Genomic DNA, 20116 nt, shown 5'->3' with positions numbered 1-20116 from the left:
TTGGTGGGTCTGAGGATACCCATGTTCACCTCTAGCAGATACCAGCATTTTTTCAAAGAGGGTGCATCCATTTATACTCTCACCAGCAGTCTAAGAAAGCTTGCGTTGCTTTACATCCTTGATATTATCTCTATTTTATTTGAACCATTTTAATGGGCATGTAATAGTATCTTATTGCAGTTTTAATTTGCATTTCCATGATGACTATTGAAGTTGAGTGCATTGGTTATTTGGATGTCTTCATTTGTAAATTACCTGTCAAAATTTTTGCTTAGTTTTGTAATGAATTAAAAAAAACAGTTGTCTTTTACCTATTAATTTATATGAGTTTTTTAATATTTTCTGGGTAAGACTCCTTTGTTGGAGATAAGCACATCCAGCAACTATCTTTTTCCACTTGTGTTTGTTTTTTTTATTCTCTTAATAGTGTCTTTTATAATTGGAAGTGCTTATTTTAATGCAACCCTATTTATCATTGCTTCTTTTGTGGCTAGAGCTTTTTGTGAGACGGCGTCTTTTGGAGAGCCAATCCTTTTGGGTGCAACTCTTCATCTTTCTGGGAGAAATCCTTGTGTGGTTCCCGCCAAGCATTTGTCTCAGGAGTTTCACTATGGTTAGTCATCGTACATTGTCACGGAGCTAGTTCTTGTTTCAGTGGCCTGACTTTGATCAGCTGACATTTTGTCTGGTCATGTTTGACTTTGTCCTGTTTAAGCCAAATGACTAAATCTCATCTGGTGCTCAGGTTGGATTTCTTAGTCTCAGGTACAATCTGACGGACCAGATTTGCCAGTTACCTACTCTAGCTAGTCTCAGCATCCCTAAGTTTAATTTTATCTCCAGTCTCTCTCTGGTAATGGATTTGCAACAGCTGTTGGCTCAGTTGTCCTAATCTTCACCTGGTAGGGAATGCTCGCAGCCCTTCTTTAGCAGATGCCCAGGCTATCTATCTATCTATCATCTATCTATCTATCTATCTATCTATCTATCTATCTATCTATCTATCTATCTATCTATCTATCTATCTATAGTTTTACTTTGACACCTCAAAGATAGGTGAATTTAGAGGACTGGAGGACAGGCAGGAGTCTGCCAAAGACTTTTTCTAACTAAATTAATAGCTTTCAATGCAGGTGACTTCTAGCTGAGAGAATGTAATAAGAGAACTTCTAGAACATGCCCTTAGTCAAAAGCAATAGCATCATCTTCATGTATTAAGGGAAGCATTGTTACTTATTTTTGAGCACATGTGATTATTACTAGGTATAAAGATAAAGAGAAGGAAATAAGAGTAAATACCAAACCCAGTGGGAGAGCAATAAAGGAGAAATGGCTGTATCTTTTCTTGGAATGCTAATGACAGTTTTACTGAACTTACTAAAGTCTGTGACCCAAATGTCCTTTTTTATTACACACTGATCATTCTGTTCATTATTTATGTTGATACGCTAGAATGCAAATTTGAGTGTTACCTTAATAAGTTGTTACCACAAATTTTATGTGGTAGGTATTTTTTATGAAATTAGGTTTAAATTGAATTTTATTCATCATGAGAAAATTATTAAAGTCCTCATAATGTTGGGTAAGTTCTGGATAATAATAAATGACAATTATTGAGGGTTTTCTCTGTGGTAGGTGCTGTTATTTACATATATTAATATATTTAATCCCCATAAAACCCTGTGAGCTTCAGAGTATCATTTTCATCATTTTAGAAATGAGAAATCAGAGGCACATAGAAACTTGCCCAAAGTAGCTCAGCTAGCAACGGGCACAGCCAGGATCTGACCCAGGACATCTGCCTTCAGCGCCTGTACTCTTAATCACTATGCCTTTAAAATTGATGCAGCTTCATGGATAATAAATACCAATAGATTTTTTACATTTTACAGATCTTACATGACTTATACAGATTTACAGATGTCTAAAGAACATACAGTGATTAGAATGATCCCTGGAATATAAATAAATAAATACATAAATAAATGACTTTAGTAGTTAAGAAAGCAGGAGGACAGAGATGTCTAGATTCCTCCTGAGATCTCAATAGCACAGGGAAGGAATGAGAGGTAAGATTTATCAAGCAGGTACTATATGTATCAAGTGCCATGGTAAGCAATTTATATGCATGCTCTCTTATTTTCAAAAACAACATTAAAATAAAAATTGTTAATCCTGGGTTAAAGATGAAGGCTGGGGCTATAGAGATTTAGCAACTACTCTCTACAAGGTTACACGAGAAGTAGAATGTCTGACTAGAGACTGTGTACTCTATGTTACCACTATCCTTCACTGTCTCCCAAAATGAAAACGTTTCCCAAGTGAATTCCTTGGTATGGAGTCAAGAATACAATTTGATATGCTGCTACTGGCTGGCTAAGCCTAACAGAGAGGCAGCTGAAGAGGTGCAGGGAAAGACTTTGCTATTATGATCTGATGGGCCCCATCTGAAAGATGAGATCTATGTTTATAAGTGAACTGATTGTTCAGCTGACCATACTGAAAGATAGGAAAAGCTTTATATAGGCTTGTCCTTGATGGATTTCTAGTTTGGGAACTATTTAGAGGGGATAATAGATTTCCATGTTTAAATCACTTTGGGAAAGTATCCCCTTCTTATTTAATCATAAAGCCTATAAGAAAATCTGCTGTTATTAGAAATATTCTTTTTAGCTTTTCCCCCTCAACAATTAAAGTTCATAACTATTTTTTGTATGCAAAACTGTAAGAATATCCAGCTTTATGGATAATAAATACGAATAGGTTTTTACATTTTACAGATTTTACATCTTATATGACTTATACAGATTTATATATATTTAAAGAACATATAGTAATCCCTGGAATATACACACTCTCCATCCATTCATATACAGTTCCACTAATTGAACATAGACTTTAAAAATAGACCTGGGAGCTATGTAATGTAGAGATGCCCTCTATGAAAGCTAGGCAGCTTTGGGCTCCAACAATGGAGTATGTTTTTATTGTCTATGGTCATATAAGGACAGCTTTACACAGGAATGATTTGCCTTTGTGATGGTTACAGACCAGAATGCACCTGCAACTGCACTTGCCCTCTGTTTGTACTTCCAGCCCCTCCTGTTGCTTGGACACATTTTTGAATCTCTAGGTAGGATTCCTTTTGTTGGCCCAAATATCGGGTGCGCATTGTGTTTTCTTTGGTAATATTTGGTTTAGTCAACTCTTCTACATGGATCACTGACATTTTGTGAGTTTCTAGCCTTAGCTACATGTATTTTCTTTCAGTCTTTACTCATTACCCTCATTTTTATTTCTTTCCTTTGCCTGCTTTCTGATGTAACAAGATATTAACTGGGACTTGTTATCTTAAAATTCCAGTTAGGGTCCCTAAGACAAAAGGTGTTACCTCCATGTTCTAAAGATAGGCACGAGACCATAGCAGGGAGACTTAATTGAAGAGAATAACTGATCTGGAAGAACTTCACTCCCAAACAGCCCAAGAGATACAAAAATTTGGAAGGAAATTCATAGAAGAGAATTCAAAGAGTTAGAGTCTATGAGGAAAGAAGTGCTTCCCTCTTCCAAGTCAATTTGGACCCTATTTAAACAGATAAAGGATTCTTTTTCTCATATAACAGTAAGTCTCAGAGAGCTGGCTGGTACCTTCAGTTATCTGCTATTTTCTTGACCTTTCTCCCTTGGTCACAAGATGGCCACCCAAGCTCAATGCCAAAAAAAAAAAAAAAAAAAGAAAGAAAAGAAAAAGAAAAACGGAGAAGAGCCCATCTCAAGGATACAGATCATTTATCAAAAATCCACATTATTTTCATTAACCTATTTGTTCATTCTTTTAGAAATACCATATTGTCTTGATTACCGGAGTTGTGCAGTAGGTCTTGAGGTCAAGTAGTATCATTCCTCCAGCTTTGTTCTTCTTCACTTTTTCAGAAGCATGTCAACAGATTTTCTGTTCAGTTTCATTTGCCAATATTCTAACACTTGGCCACCACTTGCTGAGAGGCTGGAAAAGCCACATTTAATGTTTTAACTCAACATGCAGAGTTGGAGATGCCTGTTGAGTTTGCCATCTGCTGTAAGTATAGATGTCGGGAGACCTTGGAAACCACAAATGCAGCCCATGCGTGAGTCGGCACTGGGAGCCTGCCATAAAGAAGAATATCAATAATGAAAACAAAACCAAAACCCAAACCAAAAACCATAACCAATACTTGCTAACTAGAAGGCCCTATGTTCCTTTTCCATAATTTTCCTACCTACTACCTTGGCCCTGGAAAATACAGTAGATCAGGGGTCCCCAACCTTCGGGCTCCTGGTGCTAGTCTGGTACTAGTCTGGGCCTGGTAGGAACTGCACTGCACAGCAGGAGGTGAGCTTGAATGTAATGTGTTTGAATCATCCCCAAACCATCCCACTGACCCTGGTCCATAGAAAAACTGTCTTCCACAAATCTGGTCGGTGGTGCCCAAATGGTTGGAGACTGATGCAGTAGATGGATGGGCCAGAAGATGAGGAAAGGTTGAAAGACCACACCATGCCCCTTTCCCTCACTGCAAGTCTCTGGCCAGGCAGACCTGAGCTGATGGAATGGGAAGAGCTCTGAATTTGATGTAAGACTGACATTTTAACTGGATTGGACTTCTAAGTTTTTATTTAATTTAACTTTTTAGTATCTTAAATGACAAGGAAGCCATGGGATATGCTGAGAAAATGTTAAAGGATAGAAGAGGAGATCTAACACAGTACCTTAGTTGGGAGCTTTGCCTGGAGGAAGTTAAATCCACTTCCTGGTTGTGCCTCCACTGAGTTAAGCCCCTTCAACAAGCTGGTTATGCTGGAAAATATAAATTTCTCTAATCCTGGCTGTTCAGCCAAAGTCTTAATAGTTCTTCCTGGCTCTCATCTGATAGCCTTTTCATGAGATAGGGATGCTGGATCTGTCAGTACAAGACAACTTTGGGAGAGAACCTGGGGTCTGTGAGACAAGGAGAAAGCCCAGTAGGAATATTTAGAGGAGGTTAATTGTAACAGGATAACAGCAAATCCTGGTCTATCACTAGCTGTCTTTGTGATCTCTCTCTAGCATTGAGTTTCGTACTCTGAAATGACTGCACTAAAGAAAGTGATTGTAATAGATACCTCTTGTGATGGCTGCCTGGCTCCCTCCATTCCCAAGATATTGCCTATGATACCTAGGGATTTTGTGGGTTTATGTGGCCCAGTGCTCCTCCAGAGCTAGTGAACCAGGGGAAGATATCTGTCCCAGGCCAGGGCAAGCTGTCTTTCCTGGTATTCTTGAATAGGAGGACACAGAAGGACAATGTTAATGTTGACTATTATTGGTAACCGGCAGTGGCTGGTCCCAGAAATGCCCAGCTTCTTGCTCTTCTTGGAGCTTGATGGCTCAACTCATCCTTGGTTTTCATGAGGATCCCTGGTAGCCTTTCAGGAAATTCTTCACTTTCCTTAAGTTGCCCAGAACTGTTTTGTATGGCTTGCAATCCAAGGTACTTTTTTTAAGGGTCCATTCAACTTCCACAATTCTATTATTCTTTGATTTAATGGTACCTGTTACTCTTGAACATAGAGGAATGAAAACTTCTGTGTTGATAACAACTGGTAGCTTTGGCACTGGTGAGTGACTGAAGTTTTGGGCAGTGTTTATGCTAATGAACACTAAAGATAGTCCTTTTAATAACAACAGATATTTTAGATAAATTTGTACTTGTTACACATGGAGGACATTTTTAGTTTAGCAGTTCACATTAGAGATCTTAGTGATGTTTATAGAAAAGGATTTTAGTTTCCAGTGCAAGAAATAAGTGAGCCAAATCAGATTTTCCAAGTCACCATATCAAAGGCATGCACTGTGTCTAAGGAGCTGAGTGTATACTTAAATTGGTTTATCACTTAAATCTCATGCACTATCATCTCATTGTATTGAATTCAGTGGATATTTCCAGGTCAAGTCTTATTTTTAATGTTCAGGTGAACATTAAAAAAGGTGAATTCAAATTAAATATATTTTCTTTTTAAATTTTAAGTGTATTTTATTAATTATGCTATTACAGTTGTCCCAAGTTTTTTCTCCCCGTTCTCCCCCCTCCTCCCTGCACTCCCCCACCCTCCACCATTGCCCCATCCCCTGCTTAGTTCATGCCCATGGGTTGTACACATAAGTTCTTTGGCTTCTCTGTTTTCTATACTATTCCTTTTTTAAAAAAATTTATGACCATTCTTTCTTTCTTTTTTTTAAAAAAGATTTTATTTATTTTTAGAGAAGGGAAGGGAGGGAGAAAGAGAGAGAGAGACATCATTGTGTGGTTGCCTCTCACGTGGCCCCCACTGGGGACCTGGCCCGCAGTCCAGGTACGTGCCCTGACTTGGAATCAAACCTGTGACCCTTTGGTTCACAGCCCACGCTCAATCCACTGAGCTACACCAACCAGGGCCTTGTCCTATTCTTAACCTGCCCTCATCTATTTTATGCCTACCAATTATTCTTATTCCCTGTACCTTTCCCCACCCCATTCTTCCCCTCCACCCTGCCACTGATAACCTTCTAGGCGATCTCCATTTCTCTGATTCTGTTCCTGTTCTAGTTGTTTGCTTAGTTTTTGTTTTTTAGGTTCAGTTGTTAATAGTTATAAGTTTGTTGTCATTTTATTGTTCATAGTTTTTGATCTTCTTCTATTTCTTAGATAAGTCCCTTTGACATTTCATATAATAAGGGCTGGGTGATGATGAACTCCTTTACTTGACCTTACCTGGGAAGTACTTTATCTCCCCTTCCATTCTAAATGATACCTTTGCTGGATAGAGTTATTTCGGATGTAGGTCCTTGCCTTTCATGACTTTGAATACTTCTTTCCAGCTCCTTCCCTTCTTGCCTATAAGATTTCTTTTGAGAAATCAGCTGAGAATCTTATGGGAACTCCTTTATAGATAATTGTCTCCTTTTCTCTTGCTGCTTTTAAGATTCTCTCCATATCTTTAATCTTGGATAATGTAACTAGGGTGTGCCTTGTGTGCTTCCTTGGATCCAACTTTTTTGGGACTCTCTGAGCTTCCTGGACTTCCTGGAAGTCTACTGTGTTTGCCAGAATGGGGAAGTTCTTATTCATTATTTTTTCAAATAAGCTTTCAATTTCTTGCACTTTTTCTAACTCTGGCATCCCTATGATTCAGGTGTTGAAACATTTAAAGTTGTCCCAGAGATTTGTAAGCCTCTCTTCATATTTTTGAATTCTTGTTTCTTCATTCTGTTCCAGTTGGATGTTTATTTCTTCCTTTTGTTCCAATTAGTTGATTTGAGTCCCAATTTCCTTCCTTTCACTGTTGGTTCCCCATATATTTTGCTTTATTTTATTTTGTATAGCCTTCATTTTTTTCTTCATTTTGCAACCAAGCTCAGTTTTGTGAGCATCCTGATTACCATTGTTTTGAACTCTGCATCACATTCATTGTCTATCTTCTCATGACTTAGCTCTTTTTCTGGAGTTTTGATCTGTTTTCTCATTTGGGCCATATTGCTTCATGTCAGCATATCTGTTTGTTGTAAGGAGGTAGAGCCTTAGGTATTTGCCAGGGTTGGGCAACCCTTGTTGTTGCTGTGTTGTGGTGCTATCTGTTGGGCAGGGGTCAGAGAGGCAACAGTGCTGCTTGCTCCACTCTAGCCCCAATTTCCAAGGAATTCTCCTGGGAGACTGGGATTTTCTCCCACTGTTGCCATCCCCACAGTATTTTATAGGTAGAAGTTTTGAGTCTTTACTTTCCCACTCAGCCAGCCCCGCCTTGCCCATGTGGTCTTCTGCCATGCCGCACATTCTCTCTGTTCAGCTGCCTATCCAACATATTTTGTCTTAAATGCCATATGTTATTACACTATAATCTGATTATCAAATACCTATCAAAATAAGTTTAAAATTAAAATGCGTAACCAGAATACTACAGTTTACAAGTGTAATTAGCTGCTTTACTATGAAACTTCCTAATAATGGACTCTTTATGTTTCTTTAATAAATTATTGTTACTGATTTTCCCAAGTGCAAGGCATACCACTTGGTAGATAGAAAGCAATATTGCAGAGAATAAATAGGAATACATTTGTGATACTGGGTGTCAGGATGTTACTAACTTAACCCGGGGTGGGGGGTGATAAACAAGCTGAAACAAAGAGTTACATGAGTTGGCCTAAAATTAACTTGATTAATATTAGTAGTACAGGCATAATGTTTGTGCAAATACAGGCACATACTGACTCTAAAATAATTTATTTGTTTATAACAAAGATAAAAGAATGCACAAAAAGTATAGAAAGAACCAACTAAGACACGAAAGTATAATCAGAGGTGGTGGGTTTTTTTAAAATTTAGTTTTGCTGGAGATCTATAAATCTTTCTTTATAGGAAGTTTTTGCTTGGAAAACCATGTATGAAAAGTACTTTACGAATTCTATTCTTTCTTGATAAGTGATAAAATGTAGAGTTTTACCACAGTTTTCCCACCCTTTGAACAGTGTTTTGGGCAGGGCCTCTGACATCCAGCAAATTGCCTGGTACCTAGCATGCATGCAAAAAACATTTGTTAAATGAATTAAAATGAACAGATAAATATTCGGATTTAAAAAATCAATGTAAGTCTCCTTTGCAGTGCATACATCCACACAGCTCCCACCTAATCTAGTAGCTCATTATGCATTTCCATTTCCTGGTGCCAGCATTATCTGTTGAACATATCAAATAAATAAGAACCAAATTAAATTTGTGTTTTTCCTACTCAAACCGGCTCCTCCTTCTTATTTCCAGTACTCTGAATGCAACCATAATCCTCCTCCTACTCACCCACTTCCCATAGCCTTCTTTGACAGGTTGAGTAAACATGGAGTTTATTCTTTTTCTACTGATTTTTCCCCATCCAGGTCTCTGCTCCTACTGTGCTTAGCCTCCACTTCCTTTCGCTTGGGCCAGTGAATACCCTCTATCTGTCTCTTCTTACCAATCTAGTCTTAATTTTTGTTGCTGGATTGCACCCCTGCTCCCCTCCAAAAGAAAAAAAAAGACGGTTAAGAGTCTGGATTCTGGCTCTGATTAGTAGTGTTGTGATCAGGAACTTGGACTCTGGAGCCAAACCTCCTGATTTATGGTCTGCCTTTCAAGGACTTCTCTTCCAACCTCATTTCTCACTTTACCTTTTAGCCAAAATTCTTCCTTCCATCTCTAACCTAGATTTTAATGGCCAGTTCACCTTACCACTTCCCTGAAATAATCTTCCTCTCCTAGAAACTGCCCTAGCATGGCTCCTACACGTCTCACTACTTGCTCTGTACATATTGCACGCATCCCTTAAAATTTTTAAAAAATTTCTCTTGGAAGAACACAAGTTTCTTGAAGGCAGGGTATTAACTGTATTCTTGTTTTATATTTCCAGTAAGTTATGGTGTGACTGGAATACTGTAGCTCCTCGAAAAATATTGGCGAATGACATCAATTTACAGAAGTCTGACTCTGAGAGTCTCCCCTTTGGTCTGCACGGGTTTATCCAAATCATAGCATTGTATATGGAAATGGGTGAACATAATGTATGTAAATTAGATCTTTTAAAAAGCTGACAAAAATTTTCTTGAGGAACTCACAAAGCTTTCGTATATGTGGGCTACATGTATGGATATTCAGCATATTAAAACTTACAGAACAATTTAAAATAGTTCCGTATTCATTTTAAAAACACCAAATGCACTAAATGTTAACATTAATAATGTATTTTCATTCATTCAGCTGCTCACTTTCCCCGGTCTAACACAGCTCCCACCACTGAGAAGGTGCTGAGCCCTTATTAGGAGAACAGTTTAAGCCCAAAAGAAGCAGCCTGAACCCTCTACCCCGCCCACCCGCCGACTGCGGGGAGCGCGCCGACGGCTCCCGGGAACTGCGGCCCCGCCCCTCCACGCCAAGCGCAAGTGCAAGGGCGCACGCGCGGGGCTCCTGGAGGCCGCGCAAAGGAGCGCCCCTGCTAGTGCCCATCCCCCAACTTTCACCGCGTGAGTCGGGAACCCGTACCCCCGGCTGCCTGGTCGCCGTGGTAGGTCGTTGTCATGGCCTCTCCGTGGGAAGAACTGACTCTTGCCTTTTCTAGCATGTCTATGTTCCCTTTTTTTGACATCGCTCACTACTTGGTATCCGTGATGGCGCTGAAGCGTCAGCCGGGTGAGTGCGGGGCGCCGGGGAGCGGCCCCCTCAGGTGAGGACTGCCTGAGTTGGGTGAGCGGGGAAGCTACTGGTACCCTAGAGAGCCGTGTAGTCCAGCTGGAGAGGCGCCAAGGGTCGTCTCCATGGACCCCTCCTGTGCAGCTAGGGCGATTGAGGCTGGGAAGGGAGGTGGTCCCGGTAACCGTCAAAGGCGGCGCGACCTGGGGTCTGCGACGTCCGGCGCTGGCCCTACAACGCGCGAAGCAGTCCCGGGCAGGTGACCGGGAGGTGCAGCCGCTGGCGGAGCCCCGGTACTGCCGGTCCCCGCCCAGGATTTGCACAGTCTCCTGGGGCTGCCACCTTGGAAAGTATTTAAAAGTCACCTGGGAACAAAGCTTCCGGAGACGGAGTGTCTGACTTACATGCTTGGAGTAATGGATAGTTGCGGACCGCTCCCCAGTTATGAAAGTTGTATAAACACTTACTGGTAAATCAAAGGTCTCAAGTAGGCACACTAGTCTGGCACACTTCGTTATATTGCGCTTCGCTTTACTGGGCGTCTTTTTTTTTTTTTTTTAACAAATTGAAGGCAGCACCTCCCTCGTCCTCCCCGCCCCAGCAAAAGGATTGCCGCCAGCCCTCGGTTGTCTGGAGCCGAGGGTTTGGGGCTGGAGGATGATGCTGTACTTCTCATGGACTGCTCGTTTTTCAAACCTTTGTACCCCAGATATATTTTTCATTTACGTTGAAGTTTGTAGCCTAGTCTAGATCGTTGTTTGGTAGAAGTTTTGACTTGGATAGGGGGGAATTCATTGTATTATATAAGGACCGATAATCTGCATATCATATTGCTTCCTTGATTTGAAAAGAAGTACATTTTTTTATTTCCTATTCAGCAGTTGTTATTTTTCTGTGTAGGCTAAATCAGTGGTTCTCAAAGTGTGGTCCAGGACACTTGCAGGTCAAATTTATTTTCATCATAATATACAGATGTTATTTGTCTTTTCCACATTCATTTTCTCATAAGTACGGTGGAGTTTCCCAGAGGCTACAGAATCAGTGATACTGTAAGAGATTGAATGAAGAAGCAGATATGTGAATCCAGCTTTTTTCTATTTGAAGCCAGACCTTAAAGAGATTTCCTAAAATATAAAACAGTGTGGCTTTTCTCCCTAAATGGTTATTGCTTTGGAAAATAGCTATTTCCATAAAGAATACATGATTTGTGTTAACATTGAGTACATTTGTTGTTTTTAAAATGAATATCTAAAGACCTGTTTAAAATTTTTTCATTATGACTTCTGATAGTCTAAATATTGATACATGACACTCACATAAGCAAAAAGATCTTTGAGGTCTTTAAGAATTTGTTTTAAGTCAGGTTTTCTAAAGGTTTAATTTACATGCATTATGTGCACCCTTTTAAATGTAAAGGTCTGTGATTTTGGACGAACACATACTGTTCTGTAACCACTGCCACCAACACTTTCATCACCCAACCGGAATTCCCTCCTGCTCTTTTGTAGTCAGTCCTCCCCTGGCCTCCGGCAAACATTCACCTGTTCACTAATTTTTAGGGGTACAGAGGAGTCCTGGAACCAAAAAATTTGAGAACCACTGGACTAATTGAATGCTATCACATAATTGCATATGGTGTGAAAATATTTTATATTCCAGTACTAGTACTTGTAAACAAAATGATAGAATTCACACACAAAAAATATACTATGTCCATTTAAGCTTTTACCAGGAGTGTGTTAGACGGACTTCCACAGTATGGGCTTTTATCAGTCTTAAATATCTTATCATTCTAATGATCAGAAAACACAGTTTTTATTTGCATCTGTCCTGGTTAATATATTTGTGCTGCCTAAGTTTCTTGATCATCTGTACGTCCACTTCTGTAAATCTGTTGAATTGATCATATTGTTTTTGCTATTTAAAAAGTAATGTATTACATTTAAAAAATGACTCTAATATTCTTGGATTAAACTCTATTTGTTTGATGTATTATTTAAATTTTTTAGGAATTTTGATTTGCCTGTACTTTATATAAATTTTTAGTTAAAATTGGCAACTTCTTTCCTTCTCCTGATACTGATTCTCTAGAACTCAGCCCTGTCATACAATGAAATTACAATTTATCTATATACTACTTACCAGGGTTCTTATTATTTTTATCTTCTTAAGCACGTTACTCGTTGAGACTCTAACTTTCGGAATGTACTCTTTACCGCTGCTAATACCTCACCCCCCACTTTCCTACCGTTTACATTTTATGATTTGTAGTCTTTGCCTAGATTTTTAAAAATGCAACTGTGGAGGCAACCGTATAAAGGGGTATTAACTATTTCTATCTATAGTGTAGATGAGGATAGCATGCCTTTTTAATTTGGTTCAGGATGTAGGCCTTCCTGTCCAAGGAGGGATGATGGTTCCCTCTTTTCTTTTTCTGTGTGACTTGTGTTTAAGCAAAGATATCAAGGTATTTAATAAATTTGTTTTTTTATTTTTATTTTTTAGTTTACCTCCATTTATCTCATAATTAACTTTGGTTCCTGTTGAACCCTGGCATCTGATTGTCTGTGGCTTTCAGTTTTGGCAAGTAGTATAGATTTTTGTTTTCTTTCTCTTTACCTAGGTACTTTATTAGGAAATTGTAAAATGCTGCTTTGGGAACTGTTAGAAACGATAACAGAAAATTTACATCATCAATTTTAATCTCCTATCTTATCTTCTCATATCTTCTCTGTCTCTTATTTAATTCTTAAACACATTTCTTCAATTTTATAGTCATATCCAATTACTGTTTTCTGTGAGAGTTTCTGAAAATTTAATCTACAATTATTTCTACTTGATTTTTACAGGTCACATCTGTTGTTTTAATCTTAATTCTTCCATTACTGTTTTGCTAACCTCTCTCAAATATTTGTTGAAACTACTGCATATGTTACTACATTAGATGTCGAAGTTACCAATATGGAAGATACTATTCTGGCCCTAAAGAAACTCAGCTGGGCTGTTGTCATCTTTTTATTTTTTTTATAAGGTCACATAAGGTTGCACTTCTTTTCCTACACAATAATAATATTCATTTCAGATACATGTAAAACATTTCACTCTATTCTAATCCTCACATATCCCTTTAAGGTAGGTATTACTGAATTCATTTTACAGATGAGGAATAGTCTTAAGAGGAATAAAATAAACTTTCTTAAGACACATAATTCAGTAAATTATGGAGCTAGTTCTTCCACTTACTCCAAAGTTTTCAGCTATTCTTTACTCGGTCTTTGCAGGCTCATTTAGTGTTCTCTGGTTTTTCAGTGTTTAGCAATTCCTCCGTAAGTGGTCATTTGATACAGTTATTTTCTCCCATGATTTCTGTCATTTCCATGCCACCAGTTTCTACTTTGCTCTTAGGAATTAAATCTAGGAATAAAGTTTGTTATTATTCCTCTAATTTGTGGGAGATGAAAGGATTAATAATCAAGAATTTATCAGTTTGGGATTTTGGAAGGTAGCAGCATAGTTTTACTGTCTTTATGAATCCCCATGAAAAACATACAAAAAGTGTTAAAGTCCTAAATGTACAGCTTAGTGAGTTTTCACAGTGAACATCTGTGTAATCAACATCCAGATAAAAGGAGAACATTCATAATGCTTCCAAAGCCCCCTTTGTTATGAGATGCTGTAAAAAGATTCTGCCCAGTATCTGGTGGGAAAGGATGTCTCAGAAATGACAACCCATAATTTACTTCTTTGTGTTTAGAGAATCTTACTTGAATTGTCTTTCCATGTTTTAATTGAAAGGAAAGTGAGAGCATTTAAGTGACCTGACATAAATATTGCTCAGGGAGTATAGTTAGTAGGAAGAGCTCATGAACTCAGGAGACTAGTGTTTATTAGTTCAAACTCTCCTGCTGACTGGGTAGCTTGGGATATTTATTGTGCTGTGAGTGAACTGAACTAGAACACCCACTGAGTAAGTATTCCCCTCTCAGGAACCTCAGTTTTGGCTCTAAAGAGCTCTTCCTGTAAGCTTCTAACTTTTAGTAATTTCAACCTATTCTTTGTTTCCCCAGCAGAGGTAATTACTTTCTTCAGCTGCTACCTCTATACCACAGTATTTACTATTTACCTTTTCAAAATCTAGTTAACAATTCCATACTCACTTCTTTTTTAAAAAAATTTGTTTGTTTGTTTGTTTGTTTATTTATTTATTTTTAGGCCTCACCCAAGGACATGCTTATTGATTTTAGAGAGAAGGGATAGGAGAGAGAGAGAGAAAGGGAAAGAAACATCAGTGTGAGAGAGAAACATCATTGGTTGCCTCTTGTACTTATCTGGACCAGAGACCAAACCCACAGCCCAGGCATGTGGCCAGGAGTGGAACACACCACCAGTCTCTGGGACAATGATCCAACCAACTGAGCCACACTGGCTAGGGCTACCCACATTTAAATATATATATATACATATATATATATAAACCTACTTTATATTACATTCTCTCTGTTAAAATAACTATATTTTCTATTTTTTGACTGGACTCTGTTACAGAAACTTAGCAGTGCAGTTTAACCTTCTACTTTATGGTTTGCGTATAGGAGTGGGCAAAAGTAGGTTTATAGTTGTTCATAGGGAAAATAACACAATAATTAATAAAAATAACACATGAATGAACTCTATTTTGGGTACTTAAAACTGTAAATCTTTTTCTCACCCCTGTATATCATGGTAAGATATCTAAAGTACTGGCTACTTCTTGTCCATAGATCCATTCAGTATAATGTCTTCAGTGTAGTGAGCCAGTTGTGATGTTGTGTGGAGTCTCATTATGATCAAAATCTCTGTGGACTTGAAGAGCAGGAGAGTTGACGTAGACCTGAGGCAAAACTGTGATAGTGAACTCAGTCTTGCTAGGTGAAAATAAAGTGTCTGGGGTTATTTGCAAATTCATATGAAAAAAAGTATTTGCTTACCAGGTTACAGGGGTGGTGTTGGTTTGTTTCAGTAAAATACTGCATCTAGAATACTAGCTGCAACTGGAGTCACTCTGTGTCTACATTTATGATAATCACAGTTATTCTCCAAATTTATCCATCTTGTGTGTAGACCAGACAGTTAAATGGCACATGATAGCTATTATCACCTTTTCATTTGTCAGGTTTTTTGGTTATGGCACCCATCTTTTATTTTTTAAAATATTTTATTTATTTATTTTTAGAGAGAGGGGAAGGGAAGGAGAAAGAGTGGGAGAGAAACATCAGTGTGTGGTTGCCTCTCATGTGTCCCCTCCTGGAGACCTGGTCTGCAACCCAGGCATGTGCCCTGACTGGGAATTGAACTGGCGACCCTTTGCTTCACAGGCCTGTGCTCAATCCACTGAGCTACACCAGCCAGGGCTCAGCACCCATCTTTTAGTAAAGGTTTTTTAAAAAGATCTTTAGAGGCTTCTGCTTGACCATTCCTACCATAATGATTCTTGGGTCCAAGGATCAATTTGGGGATTGTGCCAGTTGCCAAACCTGTCTATTCTAGTTATACATTAGGGAAGTAACCACAGGTGGGTTGTAGTTACTTGGCTCACTGTGATTCAAACCTGATCCAAAACTGGAATCTCTTGTGTCATAGATAATTTTCAAGCCTTTGTTGTCTACATGATTATTTTTTAATAATTTTGATGAAAGACATTCTTGAGGCATATGAAATAGCTGATGTTCTTTTTATCTCTTTTTAAGTAGATAAATCTATAAGGGAGAAGGACTAGGGTAAAAGTTCACTTATGCAGTTTAAAAATACTTAACATCTGGAGTTGAGGCTTTAAGAAGGCTAGAACCTCTTCTTTCTGGATGTCATCAGCCACCAGCAGGCTGAATGTTAACTGTTTTGAAAATAGCTGCAGTGCAGCTAGTTCTTAAAAATAGGTACACACTGTAGAACTAAAATAGACTGACTACGTAAAATGAAGTCATGTATGCAGTATATTAAATAATATCTTCCCAAGATTTGTTATAACTAAGTCACTGAAACAGTTTCAGATATAGTCTAATGATTCATTTTGGGCAGAGTATGGGATTATTTTGTAGATGCAATTGTAAGTGAATTTATTGGAGTAGAGTATGATGTTTTTAAAATCATTTTTTATATTTCAGTTACAGTTGACATACACTATTATGTTTCAAGTATATACCCCAGTGATTATACATTATGTAACTTATTAAGTGATCATCCTGATAAATCTTGTACCCATTAGACACCATACATAGGTATTAGCGTACTACTGACTGTATTCCTTATGCTTTACTTTACATCTCCATGACTATTGTGTAACAACCAAATTGTACTTAATGCCTTCATCTTTTTCACCCAATCCCCTAAACCCTCTTCCATCTGGCAGTCATCAAAAAATCTCCATCTAGAAATCTGTTTCTGTTCTGATTATTCATTTATTCTGCTTTTTAGATTCAGTTGTTGATGGATATGTATGTATTGCCATTTTATTGTTCATATTTTTTATCTTTTGTTATACCTTCTTAAAGGAGACCCTTCAATATGTCATGTAATACTGATTTGGTAGTGATGAACTCCTTTAGCTTTTTCTTGTCTGGGAAGCTCTTTATATGTCCTTAGATTCTAAATCATAGCTTTGCTGCATAGAGTAATCTTGGTGGTAGGTACTAACTTTTCATTGTTTTGAATATTTCTCGCCAGTCTTTTCTGGCCTGCAAAGTTTCTGTTGAGAAATCAGTTGACAGCCTTAAGGGAGCAGCACCCTCGTAGGTAACTAACTGCTTTTCTTTGCTGCTTTTAAGATTTCCTCTTTTCTGTGATCTTTTGTGGTTTTAATTATGATATGTAATGATGTCGGCCTTTTTCCTTTTATCTTCTTTGAGATTCTCTATGATTCCTGGACTTGTATGTCTTTTTCCTTCAAGGTTAAGGAAGTCTTCTGTCATTTTTTTTTAACATAGTTTTTCAGTTTCCTGCTCTTTTTTTCTTCTGGCAACCCCATAATGCAGATGTTGATACACTTGAAGTTGTCCTAGAGACTCCTTACACTGTCTCCATTTTTTTGAATCTTTTTTTTTTCTTTTTTGCTGTTGTGATTGGGTGTTTTTGCTTCCTTGGATTCCAAATTGCTGATTTGACTCCCAGCTTCATCTGCTCTACCATTGATTCCCTATATATATATTATTATTCTTTGGGTTAGTATATCTTTCATTTTATGACTGGTTCTTTTTATGGTTGCCATGTCATTTTTGTATGCTGTTGAAGTTCCCTTTAAGTTTATTTACTCTTCCCCCAAGTTTACTGAGCATCCTTATAACCAGTATTTTGAACTCTGCATCTGATACACTGCTTGTCTTCATTTTTTAAATTCCAGCTGGGCACTTGGGTGTGCCCCGTGTTGTAGTTGAGCCTTGGTTGCTGTTGGTGCATCAGTGGGAAAGATTTACTACCAGTTGATCAGCTGCAAATGAGAAGAAATTAAAAACATTATACAAACTATTTTCTTCTTACCAAATATTTTTTGTATGCTCTAAAGATATGCAAGTTGTTTCTATTTAACTTCCTCTATTTTCATAGTTTAACTTAATGTTAAACTAATGTTACACTTAATTCTGGTGCCAGTATGATATACACAAAGGAGCATAGCATCCGAAGAACTTTGTCATGAGATTTTATCATGCTGTAAAATGTGTTGCCTTAGTGTGTGTACTGAAAACAGTTGTTCTAGAAAGGCCTATTTGAGTTAGGGAAGTTATTCTGTGTGACATAATTTTGAAAATTAGTACTGATGTAAGGGAGAACTTCCCTTCAACTCTGTTCTTTGTCTGTCTTTTTTCATAATAAAATCTTAGTTTTGATTAATTAAGACTGTTGGTGTTATGAGTACTTTTTTAGTGCCATGATGTGCCTCTCTCATGCAAGCCTTGCAGTAAGAACTCAAAAGAAGTATAGGTTGGGCTCAGAACTGTGTCAGAAGCAGCCTAAGGGTTGCATTTTGCTTACTTGTTTTTTCTGCCATCAGTGTCAATTCATTCAGTTGATAAATTAGTAAGTGTCTGCCATGTACTAGGTAGTAAATATATGTTTTTATGTATATTCTCACATCTTAAATCCTTATAAGTTATGTGTTATTTCCATTTTACACAAGTTGAAATTTAAGCCAAAATTCAAATTTTATACAAGTTGAAATCTAACCAAGAGAGGTTAGAGTCCTATAAAAAGGTTACAAAACTGGTTAGAATCATAGCAGCCTCTCTCACTTGTGATAATACTAATGGAAATTAATTGTGATATGCTATATATATATATATGTAGGTACATACATAAATATCTGTAAAGATGTGAGAAAGCAAACATTAAATTGTTGAGTTCACTACAATGTAAGTACTGGAGCCAGGATTTATACCTGGGTGATTAAGCTCTGGAGTCCATACTTCTAAGCACTCTGTATTGCTTTTCAACATGAGGGTTGCTCAGTGCAGCAGGTAGCGTCCATTGACCAGAGGGAAAGATCATACCCATTTCTTATGCTGACTGACCAGTGTTTTAACTAATCAGTTATCATTGAATGGGGCAACACTGAACAGTAACTATACACTTATGGCAGGAGAGGGAGAGAGGAGGACGTTCTTGTGGATGTCAGTCTTGTAACTGACTTTAAGATAAACCACACACTAGCAGAAAGTGTTTCAAAACACATATTCCATAAAGAATGGTACCAAATATATATTTATATATATACGTTTGTGTGTGTTTGTGTGTATGTATATGTGTGTGTATCCTTTTAATCCCCAACAATAAGAAAACAAAAACCCAGTTTAAAAATATGGGCCCCGGCTGGTGTAGCTCAGCGGACTGAGCACAGGCCTGTGAACCAAAAGACTGCGGTTCAATTCCCAGTCAGGGCACATGCCTGGGTTGCAGGCCAGGTTCCCAGCAGGGACCAGTTCCCAGCAGGGGCTGCACGAGAAGCAACTATACACTGATATTTCTCTCCCTCTCGCTTTCCCTTCCCTTGTAAGGATAAATATAAATAAATAAAATAAATAAGTAAGTAAGTAAATAAATAAATAAATAAATAAAATGGGTATAAGCTCTGGACAGACACCTCACCACAGAAGATACATAGATGGTGGAGGATCCAGGATGACAGCAGACTAGCTGGGAGTTACATTGACTTCCTCCTGGGACCAAATTGGAATTACAACTAAATTATAGAACAGTCAACCTGAATAACCAACTGAAGACTAGCTAAACAGAAGTCTTATAACCAAGAATTAGAGATGAAGCCACATCCAGACTGATAGGAAGGAGAGGGGTGTGAAAGGCCTGGTCTAACACCTACCTGCAGTGGAGAATCCACAGGCATATCTCAGGTGCAGATGTTCCCCCTTCACCCCTTGAGCATTGAGGGGTCTGAAACCCATGCTGCATTCCCTACCCAGGAGCACCAGACCTGGGAATGGGAGGCTACCTGATATCTGACTCTGAAAATCAGTGGGGTTCTGTCAGCCAGGGAGAAATTGGGCTCTAACAGAAAACCAGGTACCCTCTTAAAGGGTGAGTGCACAAAATCTTGTTTGTGGACATACATATTGGGTTCTAGCAGAGAAATAGCTCAGAATAGACTGGAGGGAGAGGGCTGAAGGAACAAGGTCCCTATGCTGAGTCCATCTCCCACACTGCCTGCAAAGGCTATCTTTTGTGGTTGGAGCACTCCCCTCCAGATGTCATTCGCGTAGGGGAATGCACTAGCCCCACTCTTCTAAATCCTTATGTCCTAGCTCTACCAAGTTCATGCTCCGCAGAGGAGTCAGCTAGGTGCAGTCAGCCTGGGCCCATGGTCTAGACTTTCTTGTAAGACGAGCAAAAATGTCTGAGCAGACTCAGTGTGGCAGAAATGGACAGGG

General features: G+C 38.4%; 1 protein-coding gene and 1 long non-coding RNA gene across 6 annotated transcripts in view; one reads left to right on the top strand and one right to left on the bottom strand.

The window, feature by feature from the left end:
* The window catches only part of TMEM38B (transmembrane protein 38B), a 63688-nt gene that overhangs the window by 2157 nt on the left and 41415 nt on the right, over positions 1-20116 (top strand). For 2 of the 4 annotated variants that reach the window (XM_037152748.2, XM_037152746.2), the window contains exon 1: positions 9959-10208. The exons of 1 other annotated variant lie outside the window; for it this stretch is intronic. In XM_037152748.2, the coding sequence (XP_037008643.2) occupies positions 10097-10208 (112 nt within the window). In that variant the 5' untranslated portion in view covers positions 9959-10096. Of the gene's footprint in view, positions 1-9958; positions 10209-20116 lie in introns of those variants that run through there. One more of the 4 variants, XM_037152749.2, reaches the window with a different exon arrangement.
* On the bottom strand, positions 3780-10745 carry LOC119054721 (uncharacterized). Of its 2 annotated transcripts, none has more exons than XR_008389941.1 (4): positions 10676-10745; positions 8511-8564; positions 4750-4978; positions 3780-4146 (listed from the first exon to the last, which is right to left on the bottom strand). It is a non-coding gene; the product is annotated as an uncharacterized LOC119054721 (long non-coding RNA). The 2 variants fall into 2 exon arrangements; XR_008389940.1 differs by having other exon boundaries at positions 10613-10720.

This window comes from Artibeus jamaicensis, unplaced genomic scaffold, assembly GCF_021234435.1.
Source record: "Artibeus jamaicensis isolate MK-2021 breed Jamaican fruit bat unplaced genomic scaffold, CSHL_Jam_final scaffold_1964, whole genome shotgun sequence".
Lineage (NCBI taxonomy): Eukaryota > Metazoa > Chordata > Mammalia > Chiroptera > Phyllostomidae > Artibeus > Artibeus jamaicensis.
This window is presented reverse-complemented; position numbering and strand designations above follow the sequence as displayed.